A 19,286-nucleotide genomic window follows, 5' to 3' on the forward strand; every position below is an offset into this window, starting at 1 on the left:
TCTAGGCTGAAGGAACAGCATGCCAAAGGGAATATTTTTTGTTCAAAGAGGCATAAGAGGACCTGTGTCGTTGCCAAAAGAAACCTTAATCTTCTGAGACACAATATTGTCATGGGGCCAGTTACTGGGTGTTCAAATCTGGCCTATGTTGTTGAGATGTGTGACTCTGGGAAGCTTGCTAGAACTGAGTCTCAGAGTGCTGACAACGCCAGGCAAATGACAAGGTGACATTCACCTTGTAGTCAGCAGGAGGATTAATAAAAGTAAGAAAAACACACCAAGCAACGCATATGTGCCAAGCACTCTGTTGTTTGCTTTATGAATATTTTCTCTAATTCTCACAACCACCTAGTAAAACAAGAATTAATTTTATTTTGATGTAGAAATCAAAGCTTGAGAGATAAAGGGACTTCCCCCCGCTTATATAGGCATACCTCATTTTCTTGTACTTCACTTTATTGTGATTTGCATTTTTTACAAAGTGATGAAGGTTTGTGGCAATGTTGCATCAAACAAATCTGTTGACATCGTTTTTCCAGTCTTGTTTTGTGTCTCTGTCACATTCTGGTAATTCTTAAAATATTAAAACCTTTTCCTTATTATTATATTTGTTGTGGTGATCTGTGATCAGTGATTTTTTGATGTCACGGTTGTCATTGTGTGGGATGCCAGGAACTGCACTCGTATAAGACCATGAACTTAATAGTGTGTTCAGACTGTTCCACTAACCTCCCATTCCCCCATCTCTCTCTTCTCCTCAGGCCTCCTTATTCCCTGAGACACAACGTTGAAACTAGGCCAGATGATAACCCTACAATGGCCTATCTATAAGTGTTCAAGCGAAATCTCTCACTTTAAATCAAAAGCTAGAAATGATTCAGCTTAGCGAGCAAGGCATTCAAAAGCCAAAAGAGGCTGAAAGCTAGGCCTCTTGCACCAGAGAGCCAAGTTGTGAAGGCAAAGACAAAGTTCTTGAGGAAAATTAAAAGTGCTACTCCAGTGAACACACAAATGTGTGAACACCAGCCACGACATTCCCATAAACCAAAGCCTAATCCAGAGCAAGGCCCTAACTCTTCAGTTCAAGGTAGGCTGCCAGAGGTGAGGAAGCTGCAGAAGAGAAGCTGGAAACTAGCAGAGGTTGATTCATGCAGTTTAAGAAGCCATCTCTCGAACGGAAAAGTACAAGGTAAAGCCGAGAGTGCTGATGGTAGGAGCTGCGGCAGAAGCTCTTCTCCAGAAGATCTAACTAAAACAATTCATTGTAGGTGGCTACACTAAACAACAGATTTTCAGTGTAGATGAAACACCTTCCATTGGGAAAGTTGTCATCTAGGACTTTCATAGCTAGAGAGAAGCCAGTGCCGGGCTTAAAGCCTCAAAGTACATGCCAACTCTGCTTAGGGGCAAACGGAGCTGATGACTTTAAGTGGAGACCAGTGTCCACTGACCATTCTGAAAACCCAAGGACCCTTAAGAATTATGCTAATTCTGTTCTGCCTGTGCTCTGTGAATGAAAGAACAGAGCCTGGATGACAACACATCTGCTTACAGCTTGGCTTATTGAATGTTTTAGGCCCACTGTTAAGACCTAGTGCTCAGAAAAAAATAGATTCTTTTCTAAAATATATGGTCTAATTGACAATGCTGGTCATCTGAGAGCTCTGGTAGAGAAATATACAATGAGATTAATGTTTTAATGACTGCTAACAGATCAGTTTTGCAGCCCATGAATCAAGAACTAACTTTGCCTTTCAAGTCTTTTTGAGAAAACCATTTTATAAGGCTATAGCTGCCGTAGATAGTGATTCCTCTGATGGATCTGGGCAAAGTCAATAAAAATCTGGAAAGAATTCATCCTTTTAGATGCCGTTCATGATTCATGGAAAGAGGTCAAATTATCAACATGAACAGGAGTTTGGAAAAAGTTGATCCAACCCTTGTGGATGACTTTGAGGGATTTAAGACTTGAGTAGAGGAAATTACTGCAGATGTGGCAGAAAGAGCAAGTGAACTTGAATTAAAAGCGGAGGCTGAGGATGTGACTGAAATGCTGTGATCTCATTCAGCCGAAGGGACGAGGAGCTGCTCTTTACAGATGAGCAAAGAACATGGTTTCTTAAACTGGGGCCTACTCCTGGGGGAGATGGTGAAGATTGCTGAAATGACAGCAGAGCACTTAGAATGTTACCTAAGTTAGTTGATAAAGCAGCAACAAAGTTTAGGAAGATTGACCCCAGTTTTTAAATGGGTAAAATGCTATCAAACGGCACTTCATGACAGAGAAATCATTCTTGAAAGGAAAAGTCAACCGATGCAGCAAACTTCATTGCTGTCTTATTTTAAGAAACTGCCACAGCCACCCCAGCCTTCAGCAACTGCCACCCTGATCAGTCAGCAGCCATCAACAAAAGACCCCCTCCTCCACCAGCAAAAAGATTATGACTTACAGAAGCTCAGATTATATTGAGCAATAAAGTATTTTTCAATTAAGGTATGTACTTTTGTATAAACATAAGGAAAAAATCCACTGGACTCACTTCATTGCAGCACTCGTTTATTACAGTGTTTAGTACAGTGTTCTGTAACCAAACCTGTGTTCTCTTTCTCAAGTAGGACTGTGTAGAAAGCAGCTGCCAGTCTCGACAGGCTGATTCAGCCCCAGGAATGTGGGTGCAGAACTGGAGACATTTAGTTGTTTGAATGCTGCAACTAAAACCCTTAGCTGAAAGTTCAGGTTACAGCACACAGTTGAGGGGCACGGCCAGCCCTGAGGCTCAGCTGCTGCCGCTAACGATATTGCTTACAATTGCAGTCCTCTTCCTATTCGCCTTTAATGCCAGAGCTCTTACTTTTGCGACTCTGAAGGCGTACAGCCTTGTCATTCTTTCATCAGTGCCTTCTTCATCAGCAGTTTCTCCCCCAACACAACTACTTAAAATCCTATTTAAGGTGTCTGACTTCCCTTTGATGCCCAGCACAGAGGTAGACTCCTAGGAAGTGCCCAGTGGTGCGTGCCTTGGTTCTTTCGGGATCTGTACCAGTGACTGCACAATAGGTTCTAATCACATCTGACTAACCCAAACTAATGAAGCTACTCTCACTTTACAGGCATCGATGACCTTCAATAACTTGGTCTTAACTTGACCGTGAGGGCAGCTGCAGTCAGCCCAGAAGACTTGTACTGAGAGGTGGTACGGAAGGCTGTTTTTGGGCTTCGGATTTCACTGGGTAAAGCCTCACCTCTCCTCCATGATGCCTCCTTCATTCTGCCTTTTCTCCAAAACACATCTTTAGGGCACCCTTCCTCCTTCCTGCAGCCCAGGTGGGTTTTCTCACCTTCTCCTATCTGGCACTCTTTGTGTCTCCTTGGAATATATGGAGAAATAAATATACTTAGCCTGAAAATGGCTCAAATGCCAAAGGAAGACTTGTTGGAAGAAAATAGGTGTGTCTTGTAAGAACCTCCAAAAAGTGAAACGGTAAGTAGATAAGAGGTGATTAGGAAGACTCACTAGATGTGACAGACCAGAATAATGAAGCAGCCATGTGAAGATGATGATAGTGATGAAATTAATAGCTAATACTCACTGAATGCTTTGAGGTGTCAGGCACTATAAACATTTTATACCAATTAACTCATTTAGCTTCATAATAATCCTGTGAGGTGTTACAGTAGATGGTGAAGTAATTTGTCCAAAGTCATATAGAGACAGTATACATGCAACTTGGATTTATATCCAGGTAACATGACTTCTGGGTATATACTCTTCACACACACACATATGCACACACACACACACAGACACACAGTCAAGCTCTTGAAGGGTAGAGTGTGTCTTATTCATCTGACTCACAGTAGATGCTCAAGAAGTGGTTAACAGACGTGACTGAGTATGATTCTCCATCAGTGACATTGTAACATGATCTTAGCCCAACCTTCCAATAAGGTAACATACTCTTATTGCTCTAAGTCCTTCACTATATTTAACCTTGGCTTTCTTTTCCTAGTTCAGTATCATTATAAAATGTTACCATGTGCATGCTCATGCTTAATTGACAAAGTATGAATATTTGGATGAATCCTCTCATAACAGACTAACAAAATAACCTAAAACTATGCGTAGTGGAAGCAGATAAAACCTAGGGGTTGAAGTAATTCTTCGTCTTTATGGTACCAGTGCTTGGAAGAGCGGGGGAAGCACAGAGTGGGAGAAACAGAAAGCTTGCCATTACCCTATAACTGGATATATTCAGCGGCCAATTTGTCCATAATCACAACGGTTCTTAATCCTTGTTTGGTACCATTCTGTGCTTCCTTTGTCTCTCAAAGATCCTTCAACATTCCTTAGATTCTCATAAATAAAATTAAATCAAAGGAAAGATGAATCTCTTTTTAAAAAATCACCACCCCATTCCAAACTATTTCCACCTCTTGGTTTTCAGTTAAGGTAGCTCACGTACTAGAGCAGAATATTTTGTCTTAAGTTGGAAACCTTATCACTCATTCCACATCAGAATTATGTCAGTGATATAATACTCCTTTTTAAAATAATTTACTTACATCAGATGCCATAGAAAACATAACCTGAAATATAAGCGGTGTAAGTGTCTGGACTGTTATTTTCAGATTTATTTCCAAGTGTCTGGACTGTTCTGACGATTACTACATATCACCTGTCTAGTCACAAGACAGGAAACCAGGGGGCCAGTCAGACAATTTATGTAAAAGTATTTGAGCCAGCATCTGTACAAACCATGAGTATCTCTCAGTGTTTGGTAGAGAAAATAAAAACTGTCTTATTTCAAGAAGACTTACAAGTAAATGTTTTCAAAACTGATAGGCAGGCTGGAGGAAAAGTAATGGGGACAGCTCTGGACTATTAATTTCAATGTAAATGCTCATAACTATGACCTAGCATGGAGCAAGGACTGTTGCTGTTACCAGTAATGCTGCCAGCAGTGATAGCGCAGTGCCACGGGATCTGACACTAGACACTGGATCGTGGCGTCTAGATGCAGCAAACGTGAGGGAACAGGCTTGTGTACTTGGCGTAGAGTGACTCCCAGAGTACGCGGCCCGCACACAGCTATGCAGTTAGTGCCCACCCCTTAGTATTCGGATTGCAGACCATATCCACCATTAAGCTTGCTCTGATCTCTCCTGCTAGTTTGTTGTTTCTTGGTTATGTTCTCACTGCACTTGTAAAAATTAAAATGTGTGAAACTGACACCAAAATAATGATATTCTTAGCACAGAGATCAGGCCATTTTTCTCTAGCTTAGCTAGTCTCCCCCAAAAGCTATAGAAAGGCTTAATTCTTCAAAAGGGAAGTCGAAAATTTGGTAAGAAATACCAGTGTCACAGTGAAAGAGTTCATTATATACAAACTGATTTTATTAGAGACCAAAAACTTTATTCACACCAACTTTAGCTTCTTCTGCAGCTTTAATTTTTAACTTTAAAACATTTTCTGGATCTACTGGGTGACTATCTTCACATACCCATTAGCTAAAGAAACTTCTGTGTAAGACTTGAGTAAAATGGCATGCTACTGCTGTAAGAAAGGCATTTATAATCTACTTGTTTGCTCTCCTGTAGAACTGCTTACAAACAGCATCATTGCAAAGAAAGATTTACACAGAATTCCTACATCCGTCAGGCTGTTCTCGGATTAATCTTCTGATGTCTAGCAAGGTAAGAACTCATAGTGGACAGTTTGCTACATTTCTCATACAAGCTCTCTCCAGTGTGAATTGATACAGAATAAGGGATACACCTTAACAGAAGGATTTCCCACCATTTTTATATTCCTATTCCTTTCCTCTCGTGTATACTCAGTAAGAAATTCATATTCCCTAATGTCTTCCCCATGTTACATATATACGGTTTTTTCCAGTGTGGACTTATGTCCATTAAGGGATTAATACTGGCTAAGGGCTTTCTCACATTTATTGCCTATGAATTATTGCCTTCATAGTCAATAAATGGTCTCTCCACAGTGTGAGGTGTGATGGACAGTAGGCTTGTTCCCCTGCTAAAGGCCTTCCCATATTCACTACATTCATGAGACTTTTTTTCCCAGTAAAAATTTTCAGGAAAGATCTATGGCTAAAGCATATTATGACAAATATTCTATTCATATAGTTTCTCTCTCATGTGATTTCTCACATGTATAATCATTCATATGGCCTAAAGGCTTTTCTACACTTATTGCACTACTGGGTTTCTCTCCATTATGTATTCTCTGATGGGCAGTAAGATTTGAGCCTTTGCTAAAAGCCTTCCCACACTCGTTACATTTATATGGCTTTTCTCCAGTATGAATTCTCTGATGTACAGTAAGGTTTGAACTACAGCTGAAGGTCTTACCACATTTAATACATTCATAGGGCTTCTCTCCAGTATGAATTCTGTGATGCTGAAGCAGGGACGACCTATGACTGAAGGCTTTCCCACATATATTGCATTCATAAGGTTTCAATCTGGTGTGATTTCTTAAATGCATATTCAGTGATTCTGGCTGGTTGAAGGACTTCCTGCATTTCTGACATTCAAAAGGCTTTTCTTCATTATGAATACTCTGATGCTGAATAAGAAATGACAGGCTGCTGAAGACTTTCAGACATTTGCTGCATTCGAATTGTTTCTCTATAGTGTGGATTCTTTGATGTCGAGTAAGGTGGGAGCTACAGCAAAAGGCTTTTCCACATTCACTACATTCATAAGGTTTCTCTCCAGTGTGAGTTTTCTGATGGTGAATGAGAGATGACCTATGAATGAAGGCTTTCTCACATATTTGACACTCATAGAGTTTTTCTTGAGTATGAATTCTCAGATGTTCAATAAGATGTGAAACACGACTAAACGACTTTCCACAGTTCATACATTCATATGGCTTCTCTCCAGTGTGAGTACGCTGATGATTAGTAAGTGAAGACACATGGCTAAAGGCCTTCCCACACTCAATACATTTGTAAGGTTTCTCTCCACTGTGACTTATCTGATGTCGAGTTAGGGATGAGCCATGGCTAAAAGTCTTCCCACATTCATGACATTCATATGGTTTCTCTCCTGTATGAATTCTCCAGTGGCGATTAAGGATTGATTGTTTGCCAAAGGCTTTCCCACATTCATTGCATGTATAGATTTTCTCTCTATTAGAAGTCTGATTAAGGGTAAGAGATTTGCTCTGGCTGAAGGCTGACACACTTCCTTTAGAATCCGAAAGTTTCTTCCCACCATTGATCTCCTCATTTTTTATAACAGATTCTTTTGGCAAGTTCTTCTTACATATATCATGTTTACATGATTTCCCTTCAGCAGAAATTCTCTGTGGTTCAGAAAGAATAGACTTTAAAGAGAAGATGCTGCTAAATGTATTGTAATTGTAAACATTTTCCCCAGTAGGACCTTCTCTAAAGGTAAGGGTCACTGGTCTGAAATGTTCTACCTGGTTTTCATGCTTCTCTTCCGTCTTCCCTATATATTCCCAGTCCTTGTTAAAATTGGAAAATTCATGACTGTGTTTTATCATTTTTTCTATTATTACCATTTGGGGTGAATCTTCATCATAAATATCCTCCTTTGTTACTAATTCCTCGTTTTCCCATCTTGATTCCCAATCTGAAATATATCAAGAAAGCAAAACACTTTTTCTGTACTTCTTGAAAAGAAACTACTATGGTAGGAATAAGAGATAAGAAACAGAGCACATCTCTACCCCCAGAAAGCACAGGACTGAATTCTCATTCAGTGATTTCTGAACGAAGTTCAAATGGAGCAGAGACTAGAGCTAGCTTGCAAAGATGGAAACGGAGTGTAATAAGGGAAATCAGTTAAAAACAGGCAATCAGGGGGCGCCTGGGTGGCTCAGTGGGTTAAGCCGCTGCCTTCGGCTCAGGTCATGATCTCGGGGTTCTGAGATCAAGTCCCACATCGGGCTCTTTGCTCAGCAGGAAGCCTGCTTCCCTCTCTCTCTCTCTCTCTGCCTGCTTGTGATCTCTCTCTGTCAAATAAATAAATAAAATCTTTAAAAAAAAAAAAAAAAACAGGCAATCAGTATGTGGAATAAAAGTGAAATTGTCAGGAAAAAATGCACAAAGTCTTCTGGATTCCAAGCCAACATTCTATTTTGTACCTACATTTTTGTGAAAGATCACATTTTGTCTCACAGCCTTGGTTCTCCAACTTTCAGTTAATCTCAACTTGCTGTCAGATTAGTATGCTTAAAATGCACAATTTATAGTAGTACATTAAAAAATTAATAGTGGGACACCTGGGTGCCTCAGTGGGTTAAAGCCTCTGCCTTCGGCTCAGGTCATGATCCCAGCGTCCTGGGATCGAGCCCTGCATCGGGCTCTCTGCCTGCCTCTTTGCCTACTTGTGATCTCTGTCAAATAAATAAATAAATCCTTTAAAAAAAAAAAAAAAAGGTTAATAATGAACAAAATCATTAAGATTTAGGCTTTAAGATCTGTATGATATCATGTTACTGGACACTAGAAAATATTGTTCCTAGAAACCTTTTTATACATTCTTTACTTCCCCTAACAGTTGCGTTCACATTTGACCTTTGAAGCTCAGCATTATGGGCAAAGTGGTTTCCCATCCTACTGACAACCTTTCTTCACCACAAACCAGTGGTATATTTTTCCGTAGGTGGTCTTAAAGAGAACTTGCTTTATTTTTTTTTCAAATAAAATAACAATTTGAATTATTACGATGGCAAAACCTTCACTTTTGATTAGATAACTTAATACAGAAAGATAATTTGGGATGGAAGAATGACTGTTTTAAAATCTAAGCTAAAAATGAATGAATGGATAAATAAATAAAATCTAAGCTAAGGATCCCTCAATTTGTTATCTTTGGGATCTCTGAAGACAGTATCCTTAAAATACCCTAAATGCCTCTAACTTTCTATAAGCATGTTTAACAAAGACCTCTTTTGCCTGAGACTTATCTAGAAACATACCTTTTTTCTCCACCATCCAAGGTTCTTTCCCATTCTCCAGTAAGGTGATCACATATGGCTTAGGTATGGAAAGACCTGCTTACAGGAAAAACATAGAACCTGTTTAAACTATGGTTTTCATGGATAAAAGGAACCAAAGGCAGTTTTGAAGGATGGTCATTGAAAGGGGAAGATAAACTTCAGCGAGGGCACAACAGAGCCCTACACCTCTTCGGGAACATGAAACAAAATCTCAGCCATTTACTTAGGAGAATCCCCAGCAATTCTGGGGTGAAGAATTGTGAAAAACTGGGGTGAAGAGGGAGATGTGCTTACCTAGAGAAACCAGGTTCTCATAATTCTGGACCATCACATCCTTGTATAAATCCCTCTGAGCAGAATCTAGCCATCCCCACTCTTCATACGAGAAGTCTATGGCCACATCACTAAATGTCACCTGAAATAGCAAACGTATTTAGGCTCAGTCATAGCCAAGGCCACTTCCCTCACTGGTAAAGGGGTAAAATTACCCTGGCTGTAGAAAAAAGGGAACAAGATTTAGTTGTGGCAATGACTAGGAATCTGATCTAACTTAAATAGTAATTAGATAATTATGTGTTTGGCATTGTTTTACAGTAAGAGTAAGAGACGAAGGTGTGCCTGGGTGGCTCAGTCGTTAAGCATCTGCCTTCAGCTCAGGTCATGATCCCAGGGTCCTGATCAAGCCCCGTATCAGGCTCCCTGCTCAGCGGGAGGCCTGCTTCTCCCCCTCTCACTCCCTCTGCTTATAGTCCCTCTCTTGCTGTCTTTCTGGCAAATAAATAAAATCTTAAAAAAAAAAAAAAGACATATATAAGAGCTTTGCTTCAGGGGAGTTTAATTCTTGTCAAATGGAAAAGAATTCTAAAATTGTTTTAAATCAGCATTCAACATTTGACAGCATATAGTCAAGTGCTTAGTTATGATTTTTGTTGCTTACTTGATAGGTAAATAAAAATGATCCACTAAGGTTTAAAAAATCCAATAAATTCAGAAAAAGACTTCCTTGAAAGATAGAAATATACATAACTAATTTATAAACAAAAACCATTTATAGTATATAATTAAGCCCTGTTATTGATAATCTATAATTAAAATAATTTGACACCGCTGAGCAAGAAGACTAAAGAATAGTTTATGCCATAGGCAGTTCATGAATTGGACCGTAAATAAGGGCAAAGAATTAGAGGACACATTTCAAGGAAAATATTCTAAGGAAACAGTATTCATTCATGATACTTTTTAAAGGAGCAGAACTTTAGAAAAAGCTCAAATGTTTAGTGATAGTTTGTTAGTCAAATTATATCAAAAAATGAATGCATTTTGGGCCACCTGGGTGGCTCAGTGGGTTAAAGCCTTTGCCTTCGGCTCAGGTCATGATCTCGGGTTCCTGGGATTAAGCCCCCCCATCGGGCTCTCTGCTCAGCAGCGAGCCTGCTTCCCTGCCTGCTGCTCTGCCTTCTTGTGATCTCTCTGTGTCAAATAAATAAATTATGCATTTAAAATGACATTCTTACTACTTTCACTGGTGAAATGGACATGGTTTGGCTGTGACAAAGTTTTCATTTTAAGAATGGCTGATTCAGTATTCTATTTGGATATTTTGCATGTATGTTCATTAGTGATACTGGTCTTTGGTTTTAAAGAGGTAACTTACCTTTGTCAGGTATTGGGGAAATAGTTAAAAATCACATCTGCCAAGCAAAAAATCCTCTCCACAATTCAGAAAACAACAGTTTTACTCCTGAATAAGCATCACAGCAGACTATAACACACTTCATAGGCAATCACCAATGAGATTGCAAGGACAGAAAAAAATCTGTAATAAAGCTGGGCATGTATAATCTGTAACATAGACGTTTTCAAAATAAATAATTTGTCCTCAATTTGGCAGCATCATTTGCATCATAGTTCATCCTAAATTCACCTGGTAATTGGAGTGGCCAACTGTGTTAATTGCTTTTACCCCAAGAAAAATAAAACTTCCCCTAGCTTTATGACAGCAGGTAGTTAGAACTTGGATCCAGGAGCCTAAGCTAAACACCCACACAGACAGGGAGATAGAGGTACATTTTCCTTCATGTTTTCATTTCAAAGAGATGGCTGCAAGGCCTTAAGAAAGGCTTTACGGGAGCACCTGGGTGGCTTTTGTCAGTTAAGCATCTGCCTTTGGCTCAGGTCATGATCCCAGAGCCCTGGGATGGAACCCCATGTCGGGCTCCCTGCTCGGTGAGGAGCCTGTTTCGCCCTCTCCCACTGCTGCTCCCGCTGTTTGTGCTCTCTCAAAGAAAGGAAGGAAGGAAAGAAAAAGGGAAGACTTTACTGACTTGAAAAATTGATATAGGCTTATTTAGCTTTGAAAAAGATTCACAGGCATCTCAAAGGGACAGGCTAAGGACTCAAAATTACAGGTTTTTCTCAAAGGAAATACTCTATAAAAGGGAGGAGGGAAGGATCTCTTTCCCTTTTGGAACCAGGGAAAATTCCTTTTTCATTTGTATTTATTCTTACCCAGGTATTAGGGTTATGCTAGCCTTATATGAATCAAAAACTTTACCATCTTTTCCTACTTTCCACAGTGTTTTGGGGGTTGGTTTGTTTGTTTGTTTGTTTGTTTAGATTTTATTTTTTTGACAGAGGTCACAAGCAGGCAGAGAGGCAGGGGCGATGCGGGGGAAACAGGCTCGCTGCTGAGCAGAGAGCCCGATGTGAGGCTCAATCCCAGAACCCTGGGATCATGACCTGAGCTGAAAGCAGAGGCTTTAACCCACTGAGCCACCCAGGCACCCCTCCACAATGGTTTTAAATGATTGGCTCTTCCAAACCCCACTTGATAAACCAAATTTAAAAATCAATACCAGGGGCACCTGGGTTACTCAGTCAATCTAGCATTCAAAAATTTCAACTCAGGACATGATCTTAGGATGGTGAGACTGAACCCCATGTCAGGCTCCATGCTTAGTGGTGAGTCTGCTTGGGATTCTCTCTCCCTCTCTTTCCCTTTGCCCCCTCTCCGCACACACACACTCTTTCTAAAATAAATACATAAATCTTCCAAAAAATCAATACTAAATTAATGCACAGATACTTATGTTTTATTCCATTAATGCAAAGATATTCCTTTTTTTTTTTTTTTAAGATTTTACTTATTTATTTGAGAGAGAGCATGAGAGGGGAGAAGGTCTGAGGGAGAAGCAGACTCCCTATGGAGCAGGGAGCCCGACACAGAACTCAATCCTGGGATTCCAGGATCATAACCTGAGCGGAAGGCACTCACTTAACCAACTGAGCCACCCAGGCACCCAAGATATTTCATATTTTAAATTTTGAATACACATTAATGAACGTCATTGTATTAAGTCTACAAAAGAAAACTCACATAATCTTATTAACAGATACTCTTTGTTCTTTCTTTTTTAAGATTTTATTTATTTGACAGAGATCACAAGCCCGCAGGGAGGCAGGCAGAGAGAGAGGAGGAAGCAGGTTCCCCACTGAGCAGAGAGCCTGATTTGGGGCTCGATCCCAGGACTCCAGAATCATGACCTGAGCCGAAGGCAGAGGCTTTAACCCACTGAGCCACCCAGGCGCCCCTGTTCTTTATTTAGATGAGGGTTTCACAACCTTGGCACTACTGATATTTTAAGCTGGATAATTCTTTGTTGTGGGAGCTGTCCTGTGCATTGCAGACTATTTAGTAAGTAGCATCTCTAGCCTCTACCCATTAGATACTAGTAGTAATTCCTCTCTGCCCCCCCCAGAATTATTCTTAGAAAATGAATTGTAAACCGTAAGGGGTCATTGTGGAAGCAAGTGTCAGCAGTTCCCCAGTCTCAGGCTACTGAATGCTAATGAACAGGATCCCATGATCCCCTGGGGCAGGGCACAAGTTTAGAGCTATGGAAGAATATAGCCCTCAGCCCCCTTCCTGCACCTGGCGATTGCTAGCAAAAAACATCCTGCTTCTCCCTTATCCCATGACTGCCTCCCTGCGTGTTGGCCCATAGGGGAGGATGCAAGCCTGCTTTATGGCTTCAAGATAGTTGCCATCCCTCTGTACTCCTCTCCCACCCTTTGATGCACCCGTCCTTGCTTTTCTGATAAAAAATAAATAAAAGTTTTGTGCAGAATTCAGCTGCACATAACTTGTCTCCCTTGCAGAGGCAGTCCTAAACGGCCACTCAGATCGGTGTCTGAGAACTTTATTTTAGTGCATGATGACACCCCCCCCCAGGCTGTGACAACCAAAAATGTCTCCAGACATTATCAAATGTCCCTATGGGTAGGGCTAAGGGGGACAAAGTCACCCCTGTTTGAGAACCACCACTTTAGAAAATGTCTACAGTTCCCTGAAAGTCTCTGTCCACCCTGTGTACCTTTGCTCAAGGTGTTCCTCAGTTTGGTGTAACTTCACTTACCTCTGCCTCCCTGGTACCATGGGCCACCAAAACCAGTCCCAGCCCTGCTTCCCCAGGAATCCTTCAATGCTCTCTCCCGCTTCAACTGCCTGAGCAGCCTAGGATGTTCAGTCATCTTTGTCCCCATTAGCACTGAGGATGTTTGTTCCAGCGCCCATCTTAATGTTTTCTACTTTCTTTCTTTCTTACTTTACTACCAGCCCTGTACTGCTCAATACAGCCACTAGCCACATTTGGCTCTGTAAGTTTAAATTATTAAAAATTAAAAGTTAAGTAAAACTTAAAATTCTGTCTCTGGGTCACTTTAGTCATACTTCAAGCACTCAATAATTACAGGGGGCTGATGGCTACCGTACCGGACAGTACACAGAACATTTCCACCACTGCAGAAAGTTCTCTTAGTATTAAACTAGATATCACATGTCACTGTACACTTGGATCCATGTACAGTTCTTCCTAATAGGTACTTCATATGTTTATAAAATGAATCAAGGTGACCCAGTCAGTTAAGCATCGAACTCCTCATTTTGGCTCAGATCATGATCTCAGGGTCCTGGGATCAAGCCCTGTGTCAGGTTCCATGCTCAATGGGGAGTCTGCTGGAGATTCTCTCTGTCCCTCTACCCCTCCTCCCCACTCTTGCTTGCATGTGCTCTCTTTAAATTAAAATGAATCATGAATGAATGAATGAGTCAATGAATGATTTTGGCAACTAGTTCACTTTAGCTTTTACTTTAAAAAAGAACAGTTTTTCGGGGGCCTGGGTGGCTCAGTTAAGTGTCTGCCTCGGACTCAGGTTGTGATCCCAGGGTCCTGGGATTGAGCCCCACATTGGGTTCCCTGCTCAGCAGAGAGCCTGCTTCTCCCTCTCCCTCTGCTGCTCCCCCTGTTTGTACTCTCTCTCTCTCTGTGTCACATAAATAAATAAAATCTTTTTTTAAAAAAGTTTTTCAGGGCACCTGGGTGGCTCAATGGGTTAAGCCTCTGCCTCCGGCTCAGGTCATGATCTCTAATCCTGGGATCGAGCCCCACATCGGGCTCTCTGCTCAGCGGGGAGCCTGCTTCCCCCCTCTCTCTGCCTGGCTCTTTGCCTACTTGTGACCTCTGTCAAATAAATTTTTAAAATCTTAAAAAAAAAAAAGTTTTTCAATTCTAGTTATCTAATATTCCCAAGAAACCAGACTCTGCCCAATGTGCACATATGCCACTAATACCTTCCATGCAGGTTTCACCTGGCACTCCATGATTCTACCCTACCATTTCATTTTTTCAAAGCTTATTCACTCAACAGCTATCTACTTAGCCTCTGTTTTGTACCTGATACCACTCTAGGTACTGAAAACAGTCAACGAAAAAACAAAACAAAACAAAAAAATCCCTCCGAGGAGACAAATAATGAGCATATGCATTTAGTAAACAAAGCGTGTATTCTCTAGTGAGTGATAATCCCTATGGAAATCAAGCAGTGAGGAGAAGTAATTATTAGAAAAGCTGACTGAGTGTTCAGGGAAGCTTTACTAATAAGTAACCACTGAGCAGAGATAGGAAGGAGGTAAGAAGGCAAGTCTGTACATATCTGGGGAAAGAGGATTCCAAGCAGATGGCACAGCAATTTCCAAGGCCTGGAAGCTGTAGCCAGTGGCTAGAGCTCACAGGGAACAAGGAGACAAGAGAAGTAAGATGAGATCAAAGGGATAAAAGCCTAAGTGCACAAAGCTTTTTTTTTTTTTTTTTTTTTTTTTTAAAGATTTTACTTATTTGAGAGAGATCACAAGTAGGCAGAGAGGCAGGCAGAGAGAGAGGGGAGGAAGCAGGCTCCCTGCCAAGCAGAGAGCCTGATGCGGCATCTCGATCCCAGGACCCTGGGATCATGACCTGAGCCAAAGGCAGAGGCTTTAACCCACTAAGCCACCCAGGCGCCCCAGTGCACAAAGCTTTTTAAGTCACTGTAGTACTCTGGCATCTGAGTTAGGGTCAGTTTTAGAGTTTTAAGCTGAGCAATGACAGGATGGTAGCAGTGGTGGTGGGTGTGATGTGTAACCATTGGTCAGGGTCTGTGGATATCCTGTGTGTGTTTTAGATCCAACTAGACTGTCTGAAGGTCAGTTATAAGAGAAGGGAAAGAATCATGATGACTCCAAACATCTCTTGACTTACAACTGAAAGGACTGATAATATCGTTATCTGAAACCACACAATAGTACTTTTACAATCGTAAAGCAAATAACCCCAAATTCCAAACTCGAATTTTGAATTGCAATAAAAAACAAACAAAAGAAAAAGTTTTGCTCAAGACTACAGAGACTTTAAACAAAAATGGTAGAGAAGAGGAGCACTGAGAGAAGAGAGTACTTTGGAGTTCTCTGGGCTCCATTCTTTGCTACAATGAAAGGAAACACAAATCCGGTCCCTAAAAGGACTTTGTTAGGTAGGAGCTCCTAAGCAAAGCAAACACTCAAGAGTTCTGGTAAGATGGTTCAGGAAGATCTGCGGACATCACCGACTTACCTGGAACATGACTTGTCAACACAGTCCTCTTTCCAGCCTCCCGTCTTAAAGAAGAGTAGTGTCCTGAGAAAGCAGATCAAGAACACAAAAAAGGACCCATGAAAAATGAGGCGTATCTCACAGCACTGTGACACATCTACAAGTAAACACTGGGAATCACTTTCTAGGGCTTCATTCTTTCCCTAAACTAGCAGAGTGTTCCTTGGCATGGGATAGCCATTCCCCAGCTGCAACAGGCAGGTAAATCGGCTACTTCGTATTTTTTTTAGACTCACAAAACAACAGTAACAATGTTAAGAGCTCATTCAGTCTTCACAACTATGCAAGACAGACATTCACATTATTCCACATTTCTTTTCTAAACGATGAGAAAACAAAGCCAGCGATGCTGAACCAAAGCGTTGAAGGCTGCATAAGTGGGAAGCGTCACTTTACCACTGGACTGCCCAAAACCACTGCAAAGGGCGTTTTCTCTCAGTGCGTAGGATGCACAATCACTCACCCCGTTTCCTTCTTGCAAGCAACTCTGAGGTAAACGACACCCTTGTGTCTGAGCTGACACGCCCAGAAAGCTAAGGCCCTGCCGGGGCTCACCCCGCAGTGTAGACTCAGCAGCAGGAGGTTGTGGCGTCCGCGTCCGACGCCCGGTCGCACTGCCAGGACCCACACTTGCCTGAGTCCCTGCGGGCCCTCCCTGGCCCCGAAGGCCGGGCCCGGGGATCCAGAGCCCGCACCTCCTTGTACTCGATGCGGAGAGCGGACCACGGCCGCTGCCGTGGAAAGAACTGCACCGCCCGGTGAGGATCCCGCCGCCTGCCTGAGATGACCGCGAGGCGGACAGAGGACGGAGCCCACAGTCCACACCGGAACAGCATTTCCCAGCTTCCTACGCGTCAGCAGCAAGTTACCTGTGCCTCGCGCGTTGCCCCATAAAACCACACTTCCCAGAAGGCTGCGCGTTCGCGCGCGCTTTGGGCGCCCCGCGAGAAAGCCGTAGCATGGCACTGCCTGCGCGCTTTGCGGCGGAGCTCCTCCGCTCCGACGCGCACGCCAAGTGTCGAGAGGCCAGCGGGACCGCCCACTGCATGCTTCTGAAGTACAGTGGCGCGCGAAGCACAAAACTCCCCTTCCCAGAAAAGGATGCGGCCGTGGAAAGTCCTCCGGTTCGCGGTTCGCGGTTCGGCCCTCGCGACCGCCCTCCTGCCCGGAGGTGGGCAGCCTTGCTGGTACCTGCGGAAGCTGCGGTCTACAGTGGAAAGTCTCAGGTGAAATCCTGGGCTGCTCTGGCCAGCTCTGAGTGTTTGGCGCCGGCTTGCCCAGGTCTGTGGTTCCTAAAATGCCCTGTGTCCGGGCTGTCATGGCAACAGTTGCCAGCGAACAGACGACACTTGGAAATTTGTGCGGTTGCGTCAGGGCTGTGACACTGACTGCCACTGTCCTGTTTACAGGTCCTCGAAGGACTCAGAAACGGCGGCTTCAGGTGAGCGCTTTAAGGAAAAAGGCCTTCAGTCCTGGAACCCATAGAGCTTGACCCACTACTGTCCCCAGAATCGCTGTCCTTGCCCCCCACCCCCAACGCCCGCTGGCGGTAGATGTACGTAGGACAAAGCAGTCTACGGCGGGTATATATTGGGGCTGTTTCCTTTCTTTTTAAGTTTACTTTTATTTATAACTCTTCATTTTTTATTTTTAGATTTTATTTGTTAGAGAGAGTACAAGTAGGGAGAGCGGCAGGCAGAAGGAGAAGCAGGCTCGCCACTGAGCAAGGAGCCCCATGCGCTCCATCCAGGGACGCTGGGATCAAGACGGAAGCAGATGCTTAACCCACTGCGCTTCCCAGGCGCCCCTGTTCATTTCATTTTAATTATATTTATTTTTATTATATTTATTTTTAAATTGTAGTGTGACTCTGAATTTTCTTGTATATGTCAAGTACTTAAGTGCATAAGATTCATTAGACAATGCTTCCAGCTTGGTATAGATCTCGTGGCTGTGGTATTTAATTCCTGTAGCAAGAGTAGTTGGTAAAAATCCTGGCATCAACTAGATTCTCCTCAAGGCTTACACAAGGTAACAAGATTTGCTAGTGCAAAGTATATTCCCCTCCCTGTCTTCATTATACAATGACAAGTTGTTTTCTAAAATTGTACCAATTTGCACTCTTTCCGTGGTTTATAATTATTTTGGTTGCTAGTTATTACGTCCAGTACTGGATTTTGTGAAATGTTCAAATTTTGCCGATCTGCTAAGTGTGAAATTGTGACTCTATGTGGCTTAAGTTTGCATTTCTTTTATTGTTGATAAGAGAATCTTTTCATGTGTTTGTTGGCTTTAATATTTCCTTCTCAAAGAATTGCATATCTTTTGGTCAATGTTGTTTTAGAGCAAAGGCCTTTTTGATATTAAAATACAAGTTATATAGAAAAATGCAAGATTTTAGGGGCACCCGGGTGGCTCAGTTGGTTAGGTGGCTGCCTTCAGCTCAGGTCGTGATTCCAGGGTCCTGGATGGAGTCCTGCATCTGGCTCCTTGCCCCACGGAGAGCCCGCTTCTCCCCCTCCCTGCTGTATACCTACTTGTGCTCTCTACCTCTCTGTCAAATAAGTAAATAAAAATCTTTTTTAAAAAGAGAAAAATGCAAGATTTTAAAGGGGGAGTGCAGAGACCAGGATATTAGATTTTTCCCCCCTTAGAATCCTGGGTTTGGATCCTCAGTTTGGTGTAACTTCACTTACCTCTGCCTGGATTCAGTAACCAAATGTGTTTTCTACAGTTTTTGCATGTTTTAGGGTGTAAAACTTCAATTTTTCTCTAGCGAGGGATTTGCTGAGCAACTTGAATCTGTGAAGTGTTATCTTCCTCTACTCAGCAAATTTTCCTTTCCTTTATATATTGCCCTTTCCCCATTCTTTCTTTTTGTGAACACCAGTTGGTAGGTCTTTTATTCTGTCCTTCATGAGTCTTAAATCCTCCTCTGTAATTTCCATCTTTCAGTGTCTGTATTGCATTCTGGATAGTTTATTCTGCTTTGTCTCCTATTCATAATTCCCTTTCCAGTGAATCCTTTTAAATTTCAATTTGTTAAATACTTTTGGTAATGTGGTAGACACAGTTAACTCATAATATGCATGTGATAATACCAGTAACAAGATTTTATGAATCTCCTTGTAAATTTATTTTTTTAATTCCTAAATTTGCTTTGTTTCCTTTTTTTGGTTGGTTATCTTTGTGTGTCACTTCATCCCTGAAAAGAGACATTATGGGACTTCCCAAGGGTACTTTTTGTTTGAAAGTACCCTTCTTTTCCGGAGATTACAGAATTTCATTTTTGGACAAGTTCTGGGATTACTGCTAGTCTTCAACC

The 19,286-nt window shown here is 42.0% G+C and overlaps 1 protein-coding gene and 1 long non-coding RNA gene across 4 annotated transcripts in view; one reads left to right on the forward strand and one right to left on the reverse strand.

The window, feature by feature from the left end:
- Nucleotides 1–5,755, forward strand: part of LOC116579235 — a 25,999-nt gene extending 20,244 nt beyond the window's left edge. Inside the window, exons 2-4 of one of the 2 annotated variants that reach the window (XR_004281180.1) lie at nt 762–2,669; nt 3,112–3,325; nt 5,646–5,755. This is a non-coding gene — a long non-coding RNA (uncharacterized LOC116579235). Of the gene's footprint in view, nt 1–761; nt 3,326–5,645 lie in introns of both variants that reach the window. The other variant, XR_004281179.1, reaches the window with a different exon arrangement.
- On the reverse strand, nt 5,381–15,990 carry LOC116579231 (zinc finger protein 181-like). 2 transcript variants are annotated; one of them, XM_032324287.1, is made up of 4 exons: nt 15,923–15,990; nt 9,294–9,414; nt 8,979–9,053; nt 5,381–7,627 (listed from the first exon to the last, which is right to left on the reverse strand). In XM_032324287.1, exons 1-4 carry the CDS (start codon nt 15,929–15,931, stop codon nt 6,141–6,143), a joined length of 1,692 nt encoding a protein of 563 aa, XP_032180178.1. In that variant the 5' UTR covers nt 15,932–15,990; the 3' UTR covers nt 5,381–6,140. The 2 variants fall into 2 exon arrangements, with proteins under 2 accessions (XP_032180178.1, XP_032180177.1); XM_032324286.1 differs by having other exon boundaries at nt 8,979–9,056.
- Nucleotides 15,991–19,286: the final 3,296 nt, after the last annotated feature.

This window comes from Mustela erminea, chromosome 19, assembly GCF_009829155.1.
Source record: "Mustela erminea isolate mMusErm1 chromosome 19, mMusErm1.Pri, whole genome shotgun sequence".
Lineage (NCBI taxonomy): Eukaryota > Metazoa > Chordata > Mammalia > Carnivora > Mustelidae > Mustela > Mustela erminea.